This window comes from Chelonoidis abingdonii, chromosome 6 (genome assembly GCF_003597395.2).
Source record: "Chelonoidis abingdonii isolate Lonesome George chromosome 6, CheloAbing_2.0, whole genome shotgun sequence".
NCBI lineage: Eukaryota > Metazoa > Chordata > Testudines > Testudinidae > Chelonoidis > Chelonoidis abingdonii.
This window is the reverse complement of record NC_133774.1, coordinates 23,281,327-23,305,990: the sequence shown is the minus strand read 5'-3', so window position 1 is coordinate 23,305,990 and position 24,664 is coordinate 23,281,327. Positions and strand designations below refer to the sequence as shown.

At 42.0% G+C, this 24,664-nt stretch overlaps 1 protein-coding gene across 1 annotated transcript in view; it reads left to right on the top strand.

Annotated features, from left to right (window-relative positions):
• CCBE1 (collagen and calcium binding EGF domains 1) overlaps positions 1-24,664 on the top strand; it is a 175,082-nt gene that overhangs the window by 133,624 nt on the left and 16,794 nt on the right. Inside the window, exons 3-5 of the mRNA XM_032776169.2 lie at positions 8,417-8,469; positions 18,434-18,568; positions 19,296-19,433. Of these exons, the coding sequence (XP_032632060.1) occupies positions 8,417-8,469; positions 18,434-18,568; positions 19,296-19,433 (326 nt within the window). The remainder of the gene's footprint in view (positions 1-8,416; positions 8,470-18,433; positions 18,569-19,295; positions 19,434-24,664) is intronic.

Genomic DNA, 24,664 nt, shown 5'->3' with positions numbered 1-24,664 from the left:
TGCCCAGTCATTCAGTTTTGTGAGATCTCTTTTTAACTCTTCATGCTCTGCTTTGGGATTAACTATCTTGAGCAATTTTGTATCGTCTACAAATTTTGCCACCTCGCTATTTACCCCCTTTTCCAGATCATGTATGAATATGTTGAATAGACTTGTCCCAATATAGACCCCGGGATACACCACTATTTACCTCTCTCCATTCTGAAAACTGACCATTTATTCCTACCCTTTGTTTCCTATCTTTTAACCAGTTACTGATCCATAAGAGGACTTTCCCTCTTATCTCATGAGAGCTTACTTTGCTTAAGAGCCTTCAGTGAGGGACCTTGTCAAATGCTTTCTGAAAGTCTCAGTACACTATATCCACTGGATCTCCCTGGTCCACATGTTTGTTGACCCCCTCAAAGAATTCTAATAGATTTGTGGGGCATGATTTCCCTTTATAAAAGCCATGTTGTCTCTTCTGCAACAATTCATATTCATCTATGTGACTGATAATTCTGTTCTTTACTGTAGTTTCAAACAGTTTGCCTGGTACTGAAGTCGGGCTTATTGGCCTGTAATTGTCAAGATCACCCCTGGAGCCTTTTTAAAAAACTGACGTCACAGTAGCAATCCTCCAGTCATCTGGTACAGAGGCTGAGTTAAGTGATAGGTTACAGACCACAGGTGGCAGCTCTGCAATTCCATATTTCAATTCCTTCAGTACCCAGTCTATATCATTTGGAAATGGAAATGCCAATAAGGGTGTTCTCTTTAACAGTCAGAAGGGAGGGTCACAGGAACCATCCTTACAAATATGGAATTTCAACAGCTTGGCTTTGCCTACTTGTGAGACTGTCTCTGTCCCCTGTGCCATACTGCCACAGCTACACTCAGCAGAGGCTCTTGAACTTTATCCCCTTTGTTGCAGGTAGGGTTTTCTTTTCAAGGGCCCCTTTCCTTTGGCAAGCTCTGTCCTGCAAGGTCTGAAATAACCAGCATGGATTGACCTTTTAGGCATGCTGCAAAGCCAGTGTGTTGAATGAGTGTTGGCTCAGAGAGCTGAGAGTGGGGGTTTTGTCTAGTGGGAAAGAGGCATTACAGCTGTGTTGGTCAGTGACTGGTGATCAAATGACATGTGGTAGGGAAGTGCTGCTGCTCTGGTCAGACTTTATTTTGTAAGTCTAGATGGCTCCCATTACCATAGTATTTGATCATCTCTCAGTCTTTAATCTATTCGAACAAACACCCCTCTGTGAGATAGGGCACATTTTACTAATAGGGAACTGAGACACAGAGAGACTAAGGGCCAGACCCACAAAGGGACTTAGTCACCTAATTACCACTTTAGGTGTCTACATGGAACATTTAGTCACACCTTGATACTCAAAACCCTCACTCACCTGCCAGATAACCCTGGAGGCACCAATATTCCTTAGGCACCTATGTTTCTGCTGGAAAAATCCCTATGGTGCCTACATTTCTGCTGGTGAACATGTGCAAAGCCATCTAATTCCTGGTGCCACTGAGCTGCTTGGTGCCTTACCTCAAGACCTGGAAGGATTTTCAGAAAAGACATTCCCCTTCCTGTATCACCTGCAGGACCTGGTCCAGTATGCCTTTTCTACTAGACTGGGCCTCACACAAAAAACAGCTGGGGGCAACTCGACTGGGACTGTTCTAGGCTGGGACTTGTGGGTGGATGAGGAGCCACTCACCTGTTATGTGGGAGTACTAAACTCAAGCTCCTCCACCAATGAATATTAATGTATTTATACAAAGTGGAACAGCTCCAGCAGAAGGGGTTAAGAAAGCTACACTCTGGAATACCCGATAGCCCGGTGGTCAGGGCATCACCTGTGATATTGCAAACCCAAGTTCAAGTTTCTGCTCCAAACGAGGAAAAGTTGCATTTCACATTGCAGGTGAGTTCCCAAACCACTGGGCTATTGGTTATAATGGGGTGAAGATTCTGTCTCGCTCTCCTTTCCTAAGAAAGGGCTGAATTGACCTGATTTAGGTGCCTAACTCCAGAAGCGAGTTCACAGCTGTGAATCCCAAGCAGAGGTAGGTACCTAACTATCTTTTGGGGGGGTGCAGCTTAAGAGATTTTTGGTAAATTCCAAATCTTCAAATTGTTTATTTCATTGTATTCTCAAAAGAATCCATCTTTCCAAGTGAACTGATTATTATCTCCTCTCAGCATATCCATCACCATGAGCCTCAACAGTTGGATCTGTTTGCTCTTAGTGAGACTTTGTCACTGAAGGAGTTTTGTAGTTAATTTCTTTTTAACACACCTTTTGAAATTGATCAGAATCAAGATCACAGTATCTCTTTATCCATGGATGTGCAGCCAGTTTCCTTCATGTGAAAAGACTGAGTTCTGCAGTAGCTCTGCAAAGTAATTCATCATTTTGTCATTTTTGCAACGTCCTCTGTAAGTTAGGAGGCCAAGAAACACAATTTCTACTCACGCATCATAAAACTCCCTGTGTTCATAAAAACACAGGGAGAAAACAACACTTCAAATAGCTGAAAGGGAGAGAATCAGATAATAATACATTTCAGTAATGGACAGCCAAATAGCATGTCAGAAAGCTTTCAAAATCACAGGGTCAATGGAGCTATGTTGATTTTTAACAGCTGAAGATCTGGCCTGTGGCATGTGTTTGGAGAATGAGTAATATAGTGCAGGCATTTTCAGTCTTATCAAGGGCTTCACCTTAACAGCAACCAAAAAAGGATTTCTTTCCTGATAAAAATGTTAAGAACAAGAGCCAAGCAGCATTTTGTTTTAGAAAAAACAGTAATGCACAACTAAACTGAATTACTTATTACCTGCATTTGCTGGTCAGAACAATGGCCTTCATTCACATCTTTCAAAATCCATTTATCAGTGGAAATCTGATTTTCAAGAAATCAAGTCTTTTACTATACCAGCTGATTCTCAGGTCTCTGACTTCTTCCGTTTCCTTGTCCCAGGGGGATCTTCCTGATCTTTACTCAGTCAAAATTCTCATTTTGCTTTCCAATAAACTGGTGAATAAGTTAGTGTGAGCACAGTACATATGTTGTGGTCCCAGGTACCAGGAAGATTCTTTACATCCAAGATAGTCAATAGGCAGACTGCAGGCCAAATCTGGACTGCCAGATGCTTTTGAACAGACCCCAAAATCTTTTTATTTACTTATTAGTATCATTATTGGTTTTTTTTTATTATTATATTCTCTGGAGTCTGGGCTTTGACTATATGTCGACCAAGAAATTTGGACCTTGACAAAAAATAATTGCCTACCTCTGTTTTAGATAATAACAGGAACCTCCACTCCTTATATTATTCAATCTCATTGAAATCAATGGAAAGACTTCTTCAGAAGAGGGAAACTGCCTTAATGTGGTCATGTGGTCGCAGCTCATCTTGTTCTGATGATTATAGGCTCAATCCAATTCCCACTGAAGTCACGGGGAGTCTTTCCATTGACTGCAATGATAGTTGGAACTAGATTGATGAGAGAAATATGCAGAGGAAACGAGAGGAGTCCCACTTTTGCAGGTAAGATGTCCAGGGTAGCAAATGCTGCCTTGGCTGCATTTATCTTTTCAGATAGCTGTAAAAGAGGATGCAGTCTAGAAACTATGGCAAAGCTTATGATACTGAACTGCTGTCTACACCATTCACTGTTACTCAAGATTTTGGTATGTATTCCAAATAAAAACAATGCATGTTCTTTCAGTTTTAGATCATGTTGTCCAAAACTGCATAAATCTTCTGTGTATATGAAATATAGATACCCACAGCTACTGGGTTACTGAGCACTCTCACACTACATATGGGCCTTATTTGTCCATGCAGGATTTGGCAGGCAGTGCAGGAGCTCATTTGGATTATATATATAATTTTTAAAAACCAAGGATTTCTGTAGCAGTTTGGTTCACTTCTAAACAATTCATCAGCTAGGTATAGAAGTTAATTATTCCTTTTTGGTATTACTTTTAGAGTCTTGCATATTTCTGAAATTCAAGATCAAAGAAGCACTTAGGACCGTCACAATAAGTAAAACTTCAGTGTACATATTACAAAGGCTCCCTTGTGTTGTTAAGCACAGCAGGTTCACTTGCAGTTCTTGCTGAAACTCTGATCTGTGAGATAGTGCACAGGTTGTTGTGAGTGCATGTTATGATATTCTTTGAGTAGGTCTGGTGGTGAATTTTCTGATGAATTTTTTTTCAATGGATAATTGGGTTTTCGATTAAATGAAAATGTTCCTGGAATATAGCCTTGAAAATTTGGATTTTTCACTGGAAAACCCCAAATGTGAAAATTTTCCTCTGAAAACCTGAAGTGCTTTGGTTTTTGACAGGTTTTGGTTGAAAATTTTCCAGCGTTTTGGGGAAAAAAGCAAAGTTTGCGACTGAATTTTGATGAAAATGTGTTTTGTTTTCATCAAGACGTTCCATCGAGAAAAATACTAATTTCTGACCATCTCTGTGAGATGTGGCCTCTTGCTACATTAATGATGGATACCTGGAAGTGGATTAATATAATATCCATCTAAGGCCATATACACACTTTCAATTAGAATGTTATAGAATGCTGACAGCTGTAGAATTATGACACCTCCCTGATACTGTGACTCTTCTAATACTTCAGGTGCCAGATTTTGGAAGATGGGGACTTATGCAGTCTTCACTCAGGAGAAACTCCTATTTAAAACAGTGCTTTTCCTGAATTAATACTACCTCATTGAGCTCATGGAAACCTGGGAAACCGTTGATACAACATTTTCTGATAGGTAAACCACCCTGTTACATGATGTGAAAGGCAGGTGTGCTAAAAAGTTACCGCTGTTTGGAAATAGAACTTAATAATGAACCATGCTAATTTCACAGCAGACCCACTACTGTTTCACATTCTGAGGCAGCTAAATATTATCCCCTGTATTTGATTCACGCTTATATGTACAACTACCTAGCAACAGGCATGAAGAAAACTGTTCAGTGCTTTAAAAGATCAGTAGCAGCCTGCTTGCCTCTCATTATGTATCATGAGATGATAATTATGCAATGTTGATTAGAAATGTCAGCCAGGTTCTGAAAATAAGTTTTACCATTAAAGTCCCTCTGTTAATAATCAACTTAAGTGTCAGTTATTTTGATAAATTGATTTTCAGGAATGTAGTTGGCCTAAAGAATGTCAAGGTCATCAAGAATATATCCCAGGCTGTGTTACTTAAACTTAGAGATGTAATATGATATTCAGGCTGGCAAGTACTATAGTATTGTATTTTCTGTATATGAACCCTAACCTGTCAGATCCCCTTGCAAAATCGTGTCAAATTAATGTTTGCTATTTAGAAAAGTCATGTATCAAGAAAAGAAGCCGATATTCTGAATTGGGAATTTACTGCTAAGGGATTGTATGGGGAGATAATGAGTTTCTGAGGCCTGCTTAGGTCCTTTTTGTGCCATTCCCTCATATGGGACTTAACGGTACCATGAAGAGGAGCAGGGATAATCCAGAGTTGGGGAGATCAGCAACTTCTGTTCTCCCTGTCTCATAAAACAAGACTAAGGGGACATTCAGTAAAATTAAACGGTGAGAAATTCAGAAGTGAGAGAAGGAAATACTTTTTTTTTTTTTGCACATTGTGGAATTAAGCTGTGGAACTCATTGCCTCTCCGTGTCATTAAGGCCAAGAACCTAACACGATTGAAAAAGGGATTGGCTGTTCATCTGGATACCAAGAATACCCAGTAGTTATAATGAATGACAACGGACATTCTGGAAGAAATACTAAATGTCGTGCTTCAGGGCATAAACCAATATCTAACTATTAGCGATCAGGAGATGACCTATATAGGGGAAAACTGTGCCACATCTGCCTATCACAGGGTTTTTTCATTTTCCTTACAAGATCTGGAACCGGCCACTAACAGAGATGGGATACGGCTTAGATAGACGTTGGGTCTGGTCCAGTGTCACAATGCTTCTTATGTCGGGGAACCTCCCTTACCCCCAGTAGCATGAAGAGTCACTGCTCCCTCATTATTACTATTTTATTTATGGACCAGGATCCCGTGGTGGTAGGTGTTGTCCAAACACAGAACAAAGATAGTCCCTGCCCCCAGGAGCTTACAATGTAAGTATCGGACAAGAGACAATAGCTGGATACAGACGGATAAAAAGATGAGACAGAAGAAGGAAACAATGAAACAGTATTGGTCAGCATGATCGACTCTGGTGTCAGCACACCAGCAGCCTAACTGTTGTCAAGTTTTTATAGACATCACAGTCAATGAGAGTTCTGTGCATCTGGCACATTCTGGGGTGGAAAGGAGTTTGAGCAGGGCGGGGGAACAAGCTAATACAATAATCCAGAAGGGAAGATACGTTAGCTTTAGATTTACACAGTTTAGCTTGCAAAAAACCCACAAGTATTTGGTTTAGGAGGATAGGACCCAAACCTGAAAGGTACTGAGCATTCTGACCCTGATCCAGCAAAGCATGTGCATAGATTTAAGCATCTGAGTAGTTTATTCCATTCTCTACCACTGCCAGCTGGTTTCTTCACTGGCATGTGCCTATACTGCCTACAAGGAGATGGTGCTGTGAGTCTCGCCCTATCCTGAAGAGGAAAGGAGAAGACTGTGCATTTGGAAAGCCATCTGAATAGCTTGAAGCATCTGAACAGCCTCTCTGATGCACCTTTGAACTTTTTCCTCTTCATTTGTTTGTCTTGAAGATAAAACTTCACAGCAGTGTTTGTAGTGAAGTCTAATGAGGACTAGTGTTTGCATAACAAGACAAAGGTTCCCCTGCAGCCGTCCAAACTTCATTAAATTTAATTTATATTCTGGCTAATCTTTGAAAGTGTATAAAATGTGCGGCCAAAGTTTGTTTTTACATAGTTTGGAATAATATATTGTTTGTTTTAAATGGTCAGTTGCAACAGATAGTTGTTTTAAATGCAACATAATGATGTATTGTGATGAACTCTGGGTCGCCTAGGGGATGCATTTGTGTCATTGACTTCCATTGCGTTAGCATTCTCCTGGGTCAATTATACATTTAAGGAGGAAAACAGAAGAGTGATTACTTCTTAGCTTACCAGACACTTCACTTCAGCACGTCTGCAAAACATTCTAGAGTCCATATCTCTAAAATCCACAAGCTTTCAAAAACCAGATTAAGTCACTTAATTTAAATTTAATTCCACAGGAGGTTGAATGACAGGTTACTTCTGGGTAAGCAATAGAAAAGATCACTCAGTCTCGGCCCTTAGTATCGCTGTAATAGAGGACTGTCAAAATTGTATCCATTAGTATGTATTCAGAAATGCTATCAAGAAACTTGGAGGCTTATTGTAGTTATGCCATACAAAATAGAAGCAGAGAAATAACACCATATGTTTAAATGTGGTTTCACACTAGCCTATAAGAAACACATGTTTTCCTTACACCCAGAACTTTCTCATGTAGTGAGCAGCTCAAGAAATTTTATACCATATAGAAGTGTTAATATTTAAGTGTCCCCGTTTCTAGAACATTCTAAGTGCCCTATTAATCTTTCTGTAGTTAAAATATCTCATTTATTTAATCATCATCTTTTCAGAGTTCTTTGAAATGTGAGAAATGAATTATAACATTTAATCTTGTGTGTACGACTAGCTGAGATATAGGCCCTTCAGTCAGTTTACTTTAGAGTGACCGATGCTTGGAAATGCTCTATGGCATGTCATGAAAGTTATGATCATGGTTGTTTATATGTATAGCTCCAGAAGTATATCATGTGCTTTCCACACAAAGGCGTAAGTTATCCATGATTTTCAAAAGGGACTAATGATTTTGAGTTGCTCAGTGTTTGGGTCCACAGTGTTAGAGCCCTGATTTTCAGATGGTGAGTGCTCATTGCTTTCCAAAAATCAGACCCTTTTAAAGTGTCTCAGGTAGAAGCCAAGAAGCTGAGGCACCAATAATCACTAGTGACTTTTGAAATCTTGGCTAAGGACCCTGCCTTAGAACTGAGTGAATAAAGATCCAAAATACTCTTGCTTTACAAAATACTACCAGGTCATTTTCAACAGGTATCTTCTCATCCAAACTTCCATACCTTCCATGATTTTTTTTTTTTTTTTTNTTCCACTTAGAGATCAGTATGCATCTAGGACGGAAAAAGGCCTTTCATTCTGAAGTTACCATGCACCATTTGTGCTAGTATGAATCATTTCTAATCTCTCTCTATACTCAGGAATAGAACTCACCAGTTTATTAATCAGTTTTTTGAATTAATGGCTTTTTTAATTTATTTTTGAGATCGCTTCTCAAATAGAACTTTTAAACCCTTTTAAAAAATTGTTTTTAAAGGCCATATCTCCTTTAAACAGCATTTTTATTTTATTTTATTTTATTTTATTCTATTTTTGTCTTTCAGGAAAAAATGCTGTAAGGGTTATAAATTTGTTCTTGGACAATGCATCCCTGAAGGTACGTGATTTCATTGTTCTTACCCGTCACATCCTGGTGCCATTAGCCATTTCTCATTTCTTCTGTTTTCTGTGCTGTTAATTTGGGAGAAAATACTGAGTTAACCACAGGCTTGGTTTTCCCTGGTGTGGGATTCATTACCAGAAATAGCAATACGATAAAATTCTGTGTCTTCAAAATATTTCAGCTAGGAAGCCAGGTCTTGGCTTCTCCCTACATACATCTGGTTGTATAGATCTTGTGATATGAATTAGTGTACACACAGGGCCATATTCTGCCCTTGAATGTGTGTTGAGAGCCACTTCACCCAGGAGTATTAGTCAGTGCAGCTAGGCCAGCAGCTAATTATTCCCTCTCTCCCAACAGCAGCAGTGTGGAGGCTGGGAGAGGATAGTACCTCAGAGGGGTGTCTCCCCGGGGTACTCCTGGGGTAGTGCAGCTTAGACATTGCCTCTTACACAAGGCTGTCCCTAAAGGCAATGAGAATTATTCTGCGTAGCTTATGCTGTGGTGAAAGGGAGTATTCTCTTACAGGCATTAGCGAGTGATGCTAAACCATATTTTATAAATACGGGTTTTGAATCTCCTGAGTTCAAAGGTCTTTGAACATCTGGATCATCTTTTAGAAAAGAATGAGATGCATTTGCAAGTGAAGCTGTAGCTTACAGACACAACACGCAATGCTACTGGATGACAGGCATGAATTTTAAGGGCCTGATCTGAAGCACATTGACATCACCAGGAGTCTCTCTAGTGATTTCAGTAGGCTTTGGATTAGTCCCTAAAACAGGTATTCACAAAACTGCATCACATAAGATGTTTCCTCCTCTCACTGACTTTCCTGATGCAGGATCAAGCCATATATGCAGAGCTAAGACTGACTGCAAAGCTGTAAAATCCTCTTGCTGTAGGCATACTCTTTAAGCTGGAAAAAAAAAAGAGCTGTGCTGGGTAACGCATCAGTACAAGGACAATACCATACTGGGACCAAGGAGTTGGTCAGTGAGGTTCCTTAGTACCAATGTGGACACAAGAACAGGTGGATATAAACTGGACACTAGGAAGTTTAGACTTGTAATTAGACGAAGGTTTCTAACCATTAGAGGAGTGAAGTTCTGGAACAGCCTTCCAAGGGCAGTAGTGGGGACAAAAGACATATCTGGATTTAAGACTAAGCTTGATAAGTTTATGGAGGGGATGGTATGATGGGATAGCCTAATTTTGGCAATTAATTTGGCAATTGATCTTTGATTATCAGGAGGTAAATATGTCCAGTGGTCTGTGAGGGGATGTTAGATGGGATGGGATCTGAGTTACTACAGAGAATTCTTTCCTGGGTGTCTGGCTGGTGAGTCTTGCCCACATGCTCAGGGTTTAACTGATCGTCATATTTGGGGTCGGGAAGGAATTTTCCTCCAGGGCAGATTGGCAGAGGCCTTGGAGGTTTTTTGCCTTCCTCTGCAGCATGGGGCACGGATCACTTGCTGGAGGATTCTCTGCAATTTGAGGACTTCAATAACTCAGACATAGGTTAGAGGTTTGTTATTGAAGTGGATGGGTGAGATACTATGACTGCATTGTGCAGGAGGTCAGATTAGATGATCATAATGGTCCCTTCTGACCTTAAAGTCTATGAGTCTATGAGATGTAAACATTTTGAAGGGAATAGAGGCAGGGTAATGTTGTTCTTGAGAAACTCAGTGAACTGCTTGTTCTTTGGCTTATACATTCTGGACAAGAAGTTCCTCCCAGCTGTGGATCTTACTGCCATTTGCCCCTGGGTGAATGAGCTGTTTGTTGTCAGATAACAAAAAATAGTCACCTCCTAAAAATATTGATCCTCCTGCTGTCAGTGTGGTGAGAAATTCAAAGTGCTCCCTGCACAAGACCCAGCAGAGCTGCTGCAAAAATGGGTGGTGATTGAATGAGATCAGTTCAACTTGGTCTGCTTATGTTCATGGCTTTTATTTTGGGCTTTGCCTTTATGTTTGTGTAGGGAGCTTATGGCAGGACTGGTGAGCTACAGTGTGAGAGACTCAGACTGAGTAGAAGCATGGTGTTGGATTGAAGAATTTTTTGGTTTTGTAGAATATAGGAAGACGGAAACAGAAACCACAGAGAATGGAAAGAACTCAGACTCTCTGCAAATCCATCCTCTGGCTTTCTCCAGTAAAATATCCTGTGTCTATAGTGATTATTGACTAAGTATCACAGAGATTGTGGGAGAAGAAACAGGGGTATGGATTACAAAAAAAGGCACAACAAAAGAGAATTGGTGCTTCTAGTTTTGACCTATTCAGATTTAGGTGAACCTGAAAGTAGCTCTTAATTATGACTCCATTGACTTTAGTTAAGTTCTCCCTGAGCTCTGGATCTTAACAAGCTTGGAGAATTTCTTTCTTTAAATGAACTTGTTTGCTGGCTGTGGTTTCTCTACCCTCTTTGTATCCTCCATTAGCTCCCTCTCAACCTGACCTGAGTTTCACCTTGAATTTCACAGACCAAAGGAACAGCAGAAACAGACAAAACGGTCTGGGGCAATAGCGTAAAAACTAGAAACACTATGATTCGGAGAAACACTCTTTTAACTTACTCTGTTAAAATGTAACCGCTCCCCGCACATCATTCCATCGTAATCTTGGCAGTATGAGTGTGCTTGAAATGCATATCTCATCATAGGTGCATAAGTGTATTACAGATGTCTCAGGTTGTTAGTTTCCTTATTAAAGTATATCTTTGCCTTTTAGCCATTACTGGCAAATTACAACACTAAGAAAGCAATTGTAGTACTGTCGTCCTGTGCAACTACCTGTGAGTACAAAGAAGGGCTTGGGAGCTCAGGCAGACTCTGCTACATTTACTTTATGATGTCTGCAGCAGAAATACCTGGTTCGCTTTCTGGGCAGGTGTTTTTTAAATAGTCTCTCCTCCCTAAGGCAATGGCATTGTCTCTGATCTTCAACCTCCTTCCTGTTGTTTCCATCCATTCTCCCTTCCCTGTTCTACCCTCTAAATCTCACATATCCAGATAGAAGGCAATGCAGTCCAGTGGTCTGTGCCTCAGCTTCCCCATCTGTAGAATGGGGATAATGATATTTAGAAAAACAATTTGAGACTGAGTGCTAAGTACTGTTTTTATTACTACAGTTGCCTCTCTGACATCTCCTTCTGCCCCACTTTCTCAAACCAAACGTGTCAAAAATAGAACATTTCATCTTTTCTCCAGAAATTCCTCTCTCTCTATCTTACTGTTCGTGGTTGACAATTCCATTCTCTCTTCCTTCTCTGGGCTCAGCCTAAAGCAAAGTACACATGCTTGTAGCCTGGATCAAACATTCAGGGAGTGTCCATCGTAGCTTTTACAAATGTGTTCACTACTGTGAGGTTCTCGGCAAATATTAACTTGAGATAAGAGTCTAGTGTAGACAAACCCTGGTCAGATTCTCCTTCCTCAGTATCTCCATTATCAAAAACTCTGCTTCCTCCTTTTGGGTCTCTTTCTTTATCACTGTCCAGTCTTCAGTCCATCCACGTGCTGCAGCTAGAATTATTTATGACCTTTTGTATGCATTCCCTCCAATACTGATAATATGAAGAGTGATTAACAAGATCAGACAGGACAATACCTGGGTTATCCTTATAGTACCAACCTGGCTGAGACAGATCTGGTATTCTTACCTGCTTCACCTATGCGTCCAACCTGCGTTCAAGTTTTCAACCATCTTTATCTCCTCTCCTAGGGTGCAGATCACGTGCTTCACCCCAACTGCGGGGGCTTCTGCATCAGAACATTGCTCCTAAAGGGGGCACAAAATTAGAATCCACCTGTTCAACAGGAGTACAACAAGTATTACTAAACAGCAGAAGAGAGTCAACTAAAATTACCTTCATAAATAGAAAAGGTTCAACCACTGCTGTCACTGTGACGGTGTTGTGCCTGAAACTTCTTTGCCCTCAGTCATCTTGGATTACCTGCTGAACTTAAAGAAATCAGGTTATCAGTTATCTCTCTTAAGGTTTATCTGCCTGTAATATCAGCACTTCATCCCCCACTAAAAGGGTTTTCCATATTTGCTCACCTTATATCCTCAAGATTTATTAAGTGTTTCGGGAACCTCTCCCCCAGTTCAATGATCCTACTCCTTCTTGGGATCTCAACCTGTACTTAAGTACCTCATTGGACCTTTGTTTGCCATAGGTTGAACCTGCTCTTTGCTTCAGTTATCTATGAAGCGGTCTTTCTAGTAGCCACCACATCAGCTCACAGTGTTGGGGAGACTGGGGCCTTGGTGGCAGACCCTCCATTTATGGTATCTTTCAAGGACAAGATATCTTAATGGCCACCCTAAATTCTTACCTACAGTGCTGTTGGATTTTCATTAACCAGGCCATTCATCTACCAGTATGTAGGGAGGCGCCCTGGCTCCCCGCTGCGCCTGAGAGGGACGAGCCAGAACAGGTGCCTCAGTGGGTGGAGCCACTACTGCCTGTCCCCGCCCCCTGGAAGTCAAGGGGCGGGACAGGAAGTATAAAAGCCCGTCCTCAGCGCTCAGTTGGCTGCAGACTGCCGGAGAGGATAGATGCTGGTGCCCGAGCTCCCACCGGACCCAGCCTGCCCCATGCTCACTACCCGGAGGAGCGCTGGCCTGAGCTTCCCCGTGCCCGGTATCCAGAGGAGCTGCCTGAGCTTCCCTATGCCCGGTATCCTGAGGAACCCGTGGTCTGGGACCCACCGGACGACGCCAGTGAAGGACAGGTACCTAGAGAGGGGGAGATTGGAAGTGGCCCGGGGGAAGCCGACCCCAGTCTAGCTCCAGGGGACCCTGAACCAATGTCAGTGTGTTGCAGCCAGGATTCCCCACTGACTGCAGCAAACCCTTGCTTCTGCTAGGGCCCCGGGCTGGGACGCAGTGGAGTGGGAGGGCCTGCGTCGCCCCTGCCACCCTTCCAAGGGTGGCAGACTCCCCCCCTGCCCCCGGCCTGAGGCGGCCTCTTGTGCTGTTTAACTCACTGTTCAGTCCCTGCCTGAGGGTCTGACCCTTACCTGTGTGCTGGCCCGCCCTGCCCAAGGGCCTGGGCTTATATATTGTTGACTTGTTGCTCAGCCCCTGCTGAAAGGCCGGAGCTTGAACTGTGTGTTGCCCTGCCCTGCCCAAGGGCCTGGGCTTGCATACTGTTGACTTGTTGCTTAGCTCCTGCTGAAAGGCCTGAGCTGTGAGCTGCTTATTGCCCTGCCCACCCAAGGGCCGGGCTTATGTACTGTGTTGCTCAGCCCTGCTGAAAGGCCTGAGCCTGACCTATGTATAGACTCTGTACTCGCTCAGGCCTTGCTGAAGGGCCCTGAGCCTGAACTGCTTGTTGCCCTGCCCCTGCTCCAGGGCCGGGCTTATAGATCCTGTGTCAGCTTAGCCCTTGCTGAAGGGCTGGGACTCGGAATTGCTTAGAGACTATTCGTTTGCTCAGCCCTGCTGAAGGGTCTGGACCCTGCACGGACTGCTGCCTGTAGGGAGGCGCCCTGGCTCCCTGCCGCGCCTGAGAGGGACGAGCCCCAGCACCGGACCCTTACACAGTATTTTCCCCTAAACCACATATATCTCAGTATGAGACGGATTTTAGACTGGCATTAGCCTCTTATCTAGATAGGACCAAAAAATTTTGGAAATCACCTTGACTCTTTGTCTCTATCACAGAGAGATCCAAGGAGTCCACAGTTTTTTCACAGAGATTTTCAAGAGGGATCTCTAGGTGTAGCCTCACTTGCAATAACACAGCTGGTGCTCTACTTTCCCCAGAGATGATAGCACACTCTGCCAGATCACAGGCACAGCTTTAGTCAAGAACATTCCAGCATCTTAGAGACACAAAGCTGCTGCACAAGCCTCAATGCATACTGTTTGTAAACACTATGCCTTGGTCCACAATGCCAGATCTGATGTGATGCTTGGTTGTGCTGTACTGTCTTCAGTCTTAGATTCAATTCCGAAGCTCGAGATGGGGGTGGGGGGGTAAGTAGCTATGGGAGTGAGCTTCACCATCTTGGCTTCCTGGGATCCCAGACTTTCTTGATCCTAACCCTGACCACACCGGACAAGAGCGAGGGACTCTGATGACATTGCCCCTCCTCTGGCTCCAGCTGAATACCGAATACCACCTGGGATGAAATGGGATTGGACTTTAACAACAACAAGCTCCAGCCTATTTCAACTAAATTCTTCTGTTTTCCCCAAAAGAACAGGTTTTACTATCTTTGATACCCTCTAAGAGACTGTGAAACAAGGAGTGTGGGGGGGTTTCATGTGAGGATACTGCTCAGGAGGCATCTGAAGCGGAGCACCCGTAGGGACACTATTTGAAGAAGAGGTTACTCACCTTGTGCAGTAACTGTGGTTCTTCAAGATGTATGTCCCTGCGGATGCTCACTACCCGCCCTCCTCCTCTCTGCTTTGGACTATTCTTTATTGGACATTTGGGTAGAGAAGGAACCGAGCTCCGTTCACCCATGCAGCTCTATATACTTTGGTGTGCACCATGAGGTCATATAGCACATGAATGGGCCAAACAGACACTGCCAACAGAAAATCTCCAATTAAGGGCTTGACAGCCATATGCACACCGGAAGTGGAGCACCATAGGGACACGCATCTTGAAGAACCACAGTTACTGCACAAGGTGAGTAACCTCTTCTTCTCTTCAAACACAGCACTGAGTTGGTTTATAGTTAAAATAAAACAAATGTATTAACAAGAGGACATAGGTTAAATGACGCCAAGTACAAGGAATAAAGTTAGAAAGGAAAACCAGCAAACAAAAGTGAAAACACATCTAAAAGTCTATAACTAAATTTAGTAAGGTACAGGCTTTGTTCAAGATGCCTTCTCTCACTGGTCTTCCTTCTTCTCAGCCATGGCTGACTTTCCCTCAGTCAGGACCTTCCACAGCAGTACAAGATGCTATCTTCTCTTGTCTTCCTAGGTGAAAGGTCTTTGCCTAAGCAGGTTTCTCATCTATGTTCAGTATGCAGAGACTTCAACCCCTCCACTTGGCTGAAGGACCCATCTTTATCAACTTGCAAGAGCTCTGTTCCCTTGTGTCTATCTAGTGATGGATGCCAAAGATGACTTCCTTCTTTGCTTATGTCTTCCAAAGCTCAATGATGTCATTTCAAGAGGCAGGATGACCTCATTCTGTTTTCCCCTTTCTGTGAGCTTCCCATTACCCTGTATGTAAATAGGGTATCTGCTATTTTGATTCCATCATGCTTCATTGATATAGGAGACAGGAATATAGCTGTGACATTCCCACCTATCTGAGAGAGACCTCTTTCTCCTTTTGTTTAGACACAGACTGTAAAGACTAATATCAATAGAAATCCATAATTCCTTATGTAGTGTTAACACATACATTTTACGATGGTGTTAATCACCAATGTGTCATTTGCTGGTTGAAGAAGCAAATACACATTCCTTCCTCTGGGGCAGACCTGTTTACCAACTCCCCCTGACATGCCTGGCTTAAGCAAATTTTAGTCATCATTCCTGCCTATATCCATAACTCTTAATACATACCCCATATATACATCATGCAATAATATTAATGATCAGGAGGTTTCCAATGACATATTACGTGATACCTTTTACATACAGATTATAAACATAGTGAGTTGAGGCACACTGAATTGATCAGGCCCACTGAAACACATTACTTGATATGCCACAACTCCCCTTCCTATTTCTCTGCCTCTCCCCTTTTAAGAAAGGTTCTCCCCTCCCCGCCTCCTGGTTCAAGCAGGGTTTTTCCAGAGGCTGGGAAACAAAGAAAGGGCTTTTGGAATAAAAGGATGAGCTTGAACTGACAAAGAGCCTTCTTTTGATTCAACGAGCGGACAGGGTCCTCTGTCCAAGGGCGGGATCCCAACCCTTGCCTCAGGGTTGGAAAGACTTCGGCTTACTGGGACCCCATAGGACTGATGGGTGGCCTCTGGGTAAGCTTTTCCCATATATATGGGAGCTTTCATTGATTTTTATGTTTTTTTCTATAATGCCTTTACTCTAAGAATAAAAGTATTTTGCTGTATGAAGACTGGCTGGTAACTGGTGTACCCTGCTGTAGCCCCTGAAGAGAGGTTAACCACAGGGACCACACGCTGGTCAGACCTGCTGGGGAAATCACAGTGAGGTGCAGAGGGGCAACAAGCCTCAACCGCCCGGTCTGAAGGGAGAGAGGTGCAGCGCTCTATCTGACAAAAGTGATGGTTGAGAGCCTGAGACCTTCAGAGGGTGCCCTCAAGAAAGACCAGGAGTGGGGGCAAAGCACAGTTAAGTCTGAAACTGTGACAGAGTTTAACTTGCATTGCCATCTATCAGTAATTTGTTATGACATTTGATCTTTTGGAAAATTCAGCAATTCACAAGGTGGCTGGCAGTCCCTAGTGTGAGTCAGAATATTTCTTCAATCATTTTAAAAGTACGGTATACACGCAAAGAGTGTTGGAATGTTGGCAAAAGCATTTAGATTTTACTTAGATTTACATTTTCTTAAGTTGCAAGTGTTTGGGGGCAGGGACTGTCTTTTTGTTCTGTGTTCGTGCAGTGAGGTCCTGGACCATGATTTCAACTCCATGGTGCCAAAATAATACAAGCAACAATTAAAAATAATAAATTTTTTAAAAGGTTAAAAACAATGGACTGGTCCTTTTATAAACTCGGAATTAAATGTTTAGAAGTTTTTTTAAATGATATAAAGCAATATTGTCATGAATTTTGATATAAACTCTAAGGGCGTGCAACAGTGCTTATCCAGACTTGCTTTCGGCCCGGCCACTGTCTCAGTTTCTCCTTCTTCTCTAGATAATCAACCTTCTCACTAAGGGAATGTCTTTACTGCAGAGTTAACTTGTGTGATTGGCACCTGGGTCTAAGCACTCTTGTTAGCCTCGCCAGGGCATTGCCATCCAGACTCTAAAGCCCTACCTAAATCATTGTGTCCTCTCTGGTACTGCACTCACCTGTATATGTCACTCGGACTTCTGGGGGCATAGTCCATGGATCTTAGTGCTATGTTAAGATGAGCCGTTCTGTACTTCTTTCCCAGTGAATTGTGGGAGAATTTGTCTATGGTTCTGAGCTTCGCGGGGCGGGGGATGGAACTATGGGAAGGTACTGGATGACTTTCATCACTGGCGTGATTTAGCCTGCACCCTCACTGCAAAGTGAATGATTACAAGCCCAAAGGAAAACTTCACTTGGGCTTCAGCCTATACCCCCAGAGGGCCAGCTGGCCCAGGTGGAAAAGCTCCACTACGCTCTGGTAAGAAGGTAGGCATCAGATGCTAGTCTGTACATTTGTATTATTAGAAACGGTGATACTTTATTAACCATGTGCTCTTTGCTTAGGCAATTAGGGTTGGTTTGGTGCAGGTAATGTGTGTATTTTAACTAACTTTTCTCTCTGAAATGTTTTCTCAATGTATTTGCAACAGAATTATCCGTAAGCTATTGTATAGTATATTACACAGCAGCTGTTGCTTCCGTCACTTGTGAATTTGGAGAGGGGAAAAATAGCAAATTACTCTTATACAACTAATATTTATCAGAGAATAATTACTAATTCTGTGCAACCAAAGCAGCATGTTAATTATTATTTTATTATATTGTTGCACCTAGGAGCTTCATTTGTGTTAGGATCCCATAGTGCAAGGTGCTGGTACAAACACAAAGAAAGTGCCCCTTTCTTAAATTATTAGACCTGTAGAAAAGCTGTGACAAGGAATTATAATTCCCCAATAAAACATTAGTTACATTTTGTGACAATCTCACTTGTGTTTCTTCCATCTGCTGTGATAATGTAGCAGGACTTTGTTAATGAACAATAACATAAGCTGAGATAAAATATCAAATGATGTGGTTGTCCTAAACACATGGGCCTGCAATCAATGTTTCCCTTAAGCACACTTTTCTCGCTTTAGACTACGACGTGTGTGCAGAAGCTCCGTGTGAACAGCAATGCACAGATAACTTTGGACGTGTCCTTTGTACATGTTATCCTGGATACCGGTATGACCGGGAGAGACACAGGAACAGAGAGAAACCCTACTGCCTAGGTGGGTATGAAGAACATGTCACATTTATCTTTGGTTAAGGCTGTGTCCTGCTACAGGCAGAATTTTCAATTTTTTAGAAATTCTTCAAAGAAGAAGTTGAATGGTGCTAGACCCTTTCCTCTTAACTTGTGTGATTGGCACCTGAGTCTAAGCATCCTTGTTAGCCTCGCCAGGGCATTACCATCCAGACTCTAAAGCCCTACCTTCCTTCATTCTTTTAGTATGAGAATGCTTTTAATTGATCTAAGTAAATAGCTATATAAGTGCCCTCTCCCATGCAGTCTCTGAGCAGCATTCAAGGTCTTTGGCAATGAAACAGGGCAAGATTCTCGCATCAAATGGAAAACCAGAGAAATTATGTTAAATTATTAAAGCAAACCTCTGAGGTTCAGTTCAGATTGTAACTCCTAATTCAGGGATTTATATCTCTCCCAGATTACTCAAAAGCACTACCTTGCATGGGTGAGTATTCGTGTGAACCAAGGTTTGCAGGATCAAGTTTTGATGCAAAGACCTGTCAAGTGGTGGTCATGTGTTAAGGGCCATGCATGTTAATAATTATAATACAGTTGACGTGAAGCTGTGGCCCAGGCTCCCTGAAGTTCTGTGTTTGCTTGACCATCCATTCAGAATCCCTTCTAATAATGGAACCCTTAAGGGAAATATCTTATTTGATCTCTGAACCTCTGTAACTTTTGGGGAATTCTCAATGTTCGTTCAACTTCAGATATCGATGAGTGCGCCACAAGCAATGAGACTCTCTGCTCTCAAATCTGTGTCAACACCATAGGCAGTTACAGATGTGAATGTCATGAAGGCTATATCCGGGAAGATGATGGGAGGACTTGCACCAAAGGAGACAAAGGTATATACTAATGTGCAGTAATATCCTCGGCCAAATATAGCCTAAGAAAACTGATCCATCATAGAGAGGGAGCTGTGGAAATGTAATACAGCCAATGCCAAATTCAGGTGCCCTGGCATAACAGAATTGAATTTGGCCCATTAGCTGAGATTACTAAAAAGCAAGTGAACCATCCAAAGGCTGTAGCATGCTTCCATAATCCTCTGTCCATGGTGCTCCTAGGGACAGTCACTGTCTAGAAAACCCCTATGGACAGCTCTGGCCTCCCATTGAAAAGGGGCTCCACAGGGTTTTGGGACTAGCCTCTCACTGTCTGTTCTGCAGGGGGGCAAAATACACTGCCCTCTGGCTGATGGAATGTTTGGAAAGAAAACCCTGTAGGAGAACCTCTTGGTGATTTCCTGTCCTTTAGCCATGGGAGGGGGCAACCAGGTATTGTCTCATGATGTGATCCATACAGAAGATATTTTTACCTCATTCGGTTAGGGTGACCATACAGCAAATGTGAAAAATCAGGACAGGGGGTGGGGGGGGGATGAGAACCTAGGTTCTCATCAACTAGACCACTATGTAATAATGTAAAAAATCTATGTGAGCATAAGTCTTTTACTGCCCCTGAGATACTGTACTCTTGAGTTCATTCCCAGGGCAGTTCCCATGGCTTGTTCTGGAAGTATCTTTTCCCTGTAATTAGCATTAAATGAACTGTCATGTCTGCATGTGAGAAGAGTGCAAATGAAAAGCTAATATTTTGAAGCATGTGGAAAACATTCTCCCTGGAGGGGAAGAGTGGGTAAATAACGAATCTTGCTCTTATTACTTAATTTAGGCCACTTTGTCTGAAACACATAAAATACTTACAGCTAACATAATAATAATAAGCCAAATCCAATTTATACAGGCATAACTAAGAATAGAATTCAGTCCAGTGTGAGATCTCACTTAGAAGGAAAATGAGCCAGATTCTGCCCTCCAGAAAGCCAAAATCGCTTAAGTGGATTTAGACTGTATTTACAGACTGAGGCAAATGACATTAGCAGATGGCCCGATGTTAGTACTTTTGAGCTTTCAGGCACACACCAAAATCGTACCTGGAGATTCAACTTATGTTTTAATAATCTAAATCAGTAGGCTAAATTCCATCTGTGACTAGAGCTCTTGAATTCCATGGCACTGAAGTTAATTGCATGGCACTGTTGCAACAGAGCTCAGAATTTGTTCCAATAAATATAGAATGTTGAGCTTTTGGGCTTTGTTTTGTTTTATTTGAACATTGGTATTAAATATAAAAGTGTTTGCCATCATCCAATGCCTTTAAATTAATAAAGTTTGGGATAATTTAAGTTAACCACAGATATAAAAAGTTAGTAACAGAGGAAATAAAAGAAAAAACTGAAAATATCTTTTGATGGATGATAGGTTACAGTTGGTTCTTCTGTTAATGACTGAAAGTACATTTTATATCACTGACTCTTCCAAACCCCAGCTGGACAATAGGCACAAACATATTTTGTAATTTTTATTTGTCCCATTGAAAACATGTATCTGGAGCATCCCAGTAATCTGTGATTGCTCTTTGTAGCTTTCAAACATTTCTAATTGTTTCATTTATAAAGATGTCATTAACAAAACGTGTGTGGTCACTAATACCCTTGCAGATATATTTATAATTAATATTTCCTCTGTAGTTCAAGCTTTCTGACAGAGGAATGTTCATAGGAGTCAGGATTACTGACTGTTCAAAATATTCTAGGCATTTGTAAATGAACTTCAACTATCTTCAAAGAGCAGTTTGTAACACAATTTTCTTTTCACTATAATCCATGTCTCCTGTGTAGTGTAGGACACCATCTCTCAAACAGTTACCAGCAGCAGTTGGAGAGGCAGCATACAGAATCCAAGGGCTACATTCTGCTCTGTTACACCAGTGTAAATCTAGAATAATTTCACTGATTTCAGATCTAAATGAGAGCAGAATTTGGCCCTAGCTATTTTTTATTAAGCACACTAGCCTGCAAAATACTGGCCAGAATGCAGTACAAGATTTTCAGCAGCTGACTTCTAGGTCTACAAATTATGTGCCACCTTGTGGTAAATGTTAGTTCCTGCACCATTATAAAACAACAACACATTTAAGTTGTAATAACCTTATATAGAACTACAGTAGAGTCACATTATATTGGTTGCTGGAACACTAAATCAGATTTTCTGATAATATTTTGTATGAGACAACATAAAAACAGACAAAAATTTGACATCTCACTGTAATTCCAAATATAACATACCTTACACAGAGAGTTAATAATAATGTATTTCCTCTGCAATGCCAGAAGAATTACACTCTTTGGCCCTATCCTACTAGCAGTGGATTGGATTAAATATGTTGAAGATTTGTACATCAGGCACCAAAAGGGGCTGCATCCGTGCTGCTTCAGCAATCATTTTTCATATTACAGAGACAATATAGTTACACACTCAAAAGAGGACAAACTGAACCTTCTCTGCAGTCTGAGCCCAGATAATACAACACAGATGATAAACTAAACAATCTCTGTGCAAAGAATGCACTCAGGACAGCTCCCTGTAGAGATCTTCTCCTGGCAGCATCTCTCTCTCTTCAGCATAAGCAAGATCGTGACTTCCAGCATATGCTATAAAGAAACATACTGCCTCTCCAAGCAGTTTTCTTATCAACAGCAGCTGCAGGGCTCACCAGTAACGAGGTGAAAGGCTCTGAAGAAGGCCAACAAAACATCATATGAGCTGGACTTAATTGTTTGTACTGTAGGAGACCCTATAAGATGGGACAGTTCAAAGGGACTCTGTCAAGTTTTATACAATGAAAACCATTTATTTAAACAACCCATTGAAGTGTTGGTGAACCCTGGCATTGCCAGGATTTACTCTGCCTGAATTCAGTATCTGCACCAATGATGACTGCCTCAGAATCTCATTGCTTCCTTGACCAATGGGCATGACCCAGACGGATTCTGGTTCTATTCAGAAGTGGACACATTCTAGATCTGATGTCTGGGATCACAAGGTAATGATGGATGACTGTTTTCATGGTCAGAACATCACCTCCCTTTGGTGTAAATCAGGGGAATCCTGGCTTGCACAAGTTGGGAAGCAGAAGTAGGGAGATATCTTATCCCTGTTCTCACCAGCGTGTTGGATTTTGTTTTGATGGTCACAGAGACTAATGGATCCAACTGGATTCATACAATTCTCTGCAGCACTATCCTTTCCAACTATTAGACCACCTCACTGATAGCCGCAGTCAACTATTATAACCATATTTTGCTGATCACAGGCCTTTGCTCTATATCAGTTGTACTAATGAACTGGATTATATATTAGAACTAGGGGCGAATTCAGTCTTTCTTATACTCCACTCAATCCCACTGGTCCCAATGGGATTGCATGTAGTTTAAAGACAGTGGAGAACTCTGGCAGTTTTTTCCTCTATGACTGTTGTTGCTTTCAGCAACATTTCTCAACATAGTCCAGTCATCGGGGGCGGGGGATGGAGGGAGGATGAACTCATTGGGATAAAATAAAAATTGAAAGGGACTTTGGTTTAATACTTATTCCAAACCAACATTTTTACTGTAGTTTAAAAACAGACAAGCCTAATTATCTTTTTATTTTTAAAATGATGTATGCCTCTGCAATTCCTGCTTTTGTCTAGAAATACTGGCACCCAAAATATTCACATTTTTAAAAAGATGTTGAAAAGTTGGGAGAAGGTGAAGAATTTGAGGTCTGGAAAAAAATGCCTTGCAGGGAAAGACTGGAAGAGTTCAGTCTGTTTAGCTGATCAAAAAGAAGATGAAGAGGTAACTTGATTTCTGTGTATAAGTACTTTTATAGGAAGAAAACTTTGGCTATTGAAAGGCTTTTTAATCTAGCAGAGAAAGGCATAGCAAGACCCATTGGCTGGACATTAAAGTCAGACGCATTCAAATGGGAAACAAGGCACAAATTTATAACTGTGCAATGGAACAAACTACCAAGAGAGGTGGTGGATTCTTCATCTTTTGATGTCTTCGGATTAAGACTAGGTGCATTTCTCAAGTATATGCTTTAGCCAGACACAAGTTATTGGGCTGAGCACAGGGGGTAACTGGGTGAATTTTATGGCCGGTATTATTCAGGAGGTCAGTCTAGATGATGTAATAATCCCTTCTGGTCTTAAATCTATGAATCTGTGGAGACTGATGAGGGAAGCTGTTCTCCTGGTCTTACCATCTAGGAAGCACTAGAAAGCTCACAAAGAAGCCTGGTATTTCAAGCCGAAAAAAGGACTGAATAAAATTCAGAGGAGTATTTGAGGGATGTTCCAGTGGCCAATGCAATCAGTGAAAAGATTCCTATTGGCTACCGTGAGTGTTAGATGAGGCACTTGATAAGCATATGAGTGCTTAGATGCTTGTCTGAATCTCCTAATCTTTTGACTATTCATCGCTAATTCTGATACCCTTAATACTGATGATCAGCTAACTTTACCTCCTCTTTATCATCTTGCTCTTCGTGCTTTAGGACAATGAAGTACGGGTTTGGGGCACGTTTCTGATCTGACATGCCAAGATAAGAAAAATAAACCTCTCTCTCTCAAAGGCAGAACTGCTTGTTGCAGTGGATCCCAAAAGGCTTCCTGGATATGGAGTCTGGTAGAATAATCCTACAGAAAAATCAATTGGCTGTGAAGCTATATTAGTATCCTGATGTATTACTAAGGTTAAGATTCTGTCATGGGTATTTTCAGTAAAAGTCAGGTACAGGTCATGGGTAATAAACAAAAATTCACAGAAGCTCACAACCTGTCCCTGTTTCCGTGGTCCCAAGGCTGGCTCCAGCGCTGCTCCGGCGGCCGCAGGGCAGACGGCAGGTCACCTGTTCCAGTATTTCCCCCCAGCTGCTGTTCTGATGGACTGGGGACTGGTTGCCAGCCAACTGTTCTGGCGTCCACTGCTCTAGCAGCCCCAGTGCTGATCGCTGGCCAGCTGTTGTGGTGGCCGCTGGGGTGACCTCTGGTCACTTGTTTGTCAACCCAGAGGTGGCCACCTGTCAGCTGTTCTGGTAGCTACTGCTCCAGCCCTGGCCCAGAAAAAGTCATGGAGGTCCCAGAATGTCACAGATCCCGTGACCTCTGTGACAGAATTGTATCCTTACGTATTACAGAAAAACATAGTGAAATTTGAACAAAGGGAAATGATGTGAATTTTTTT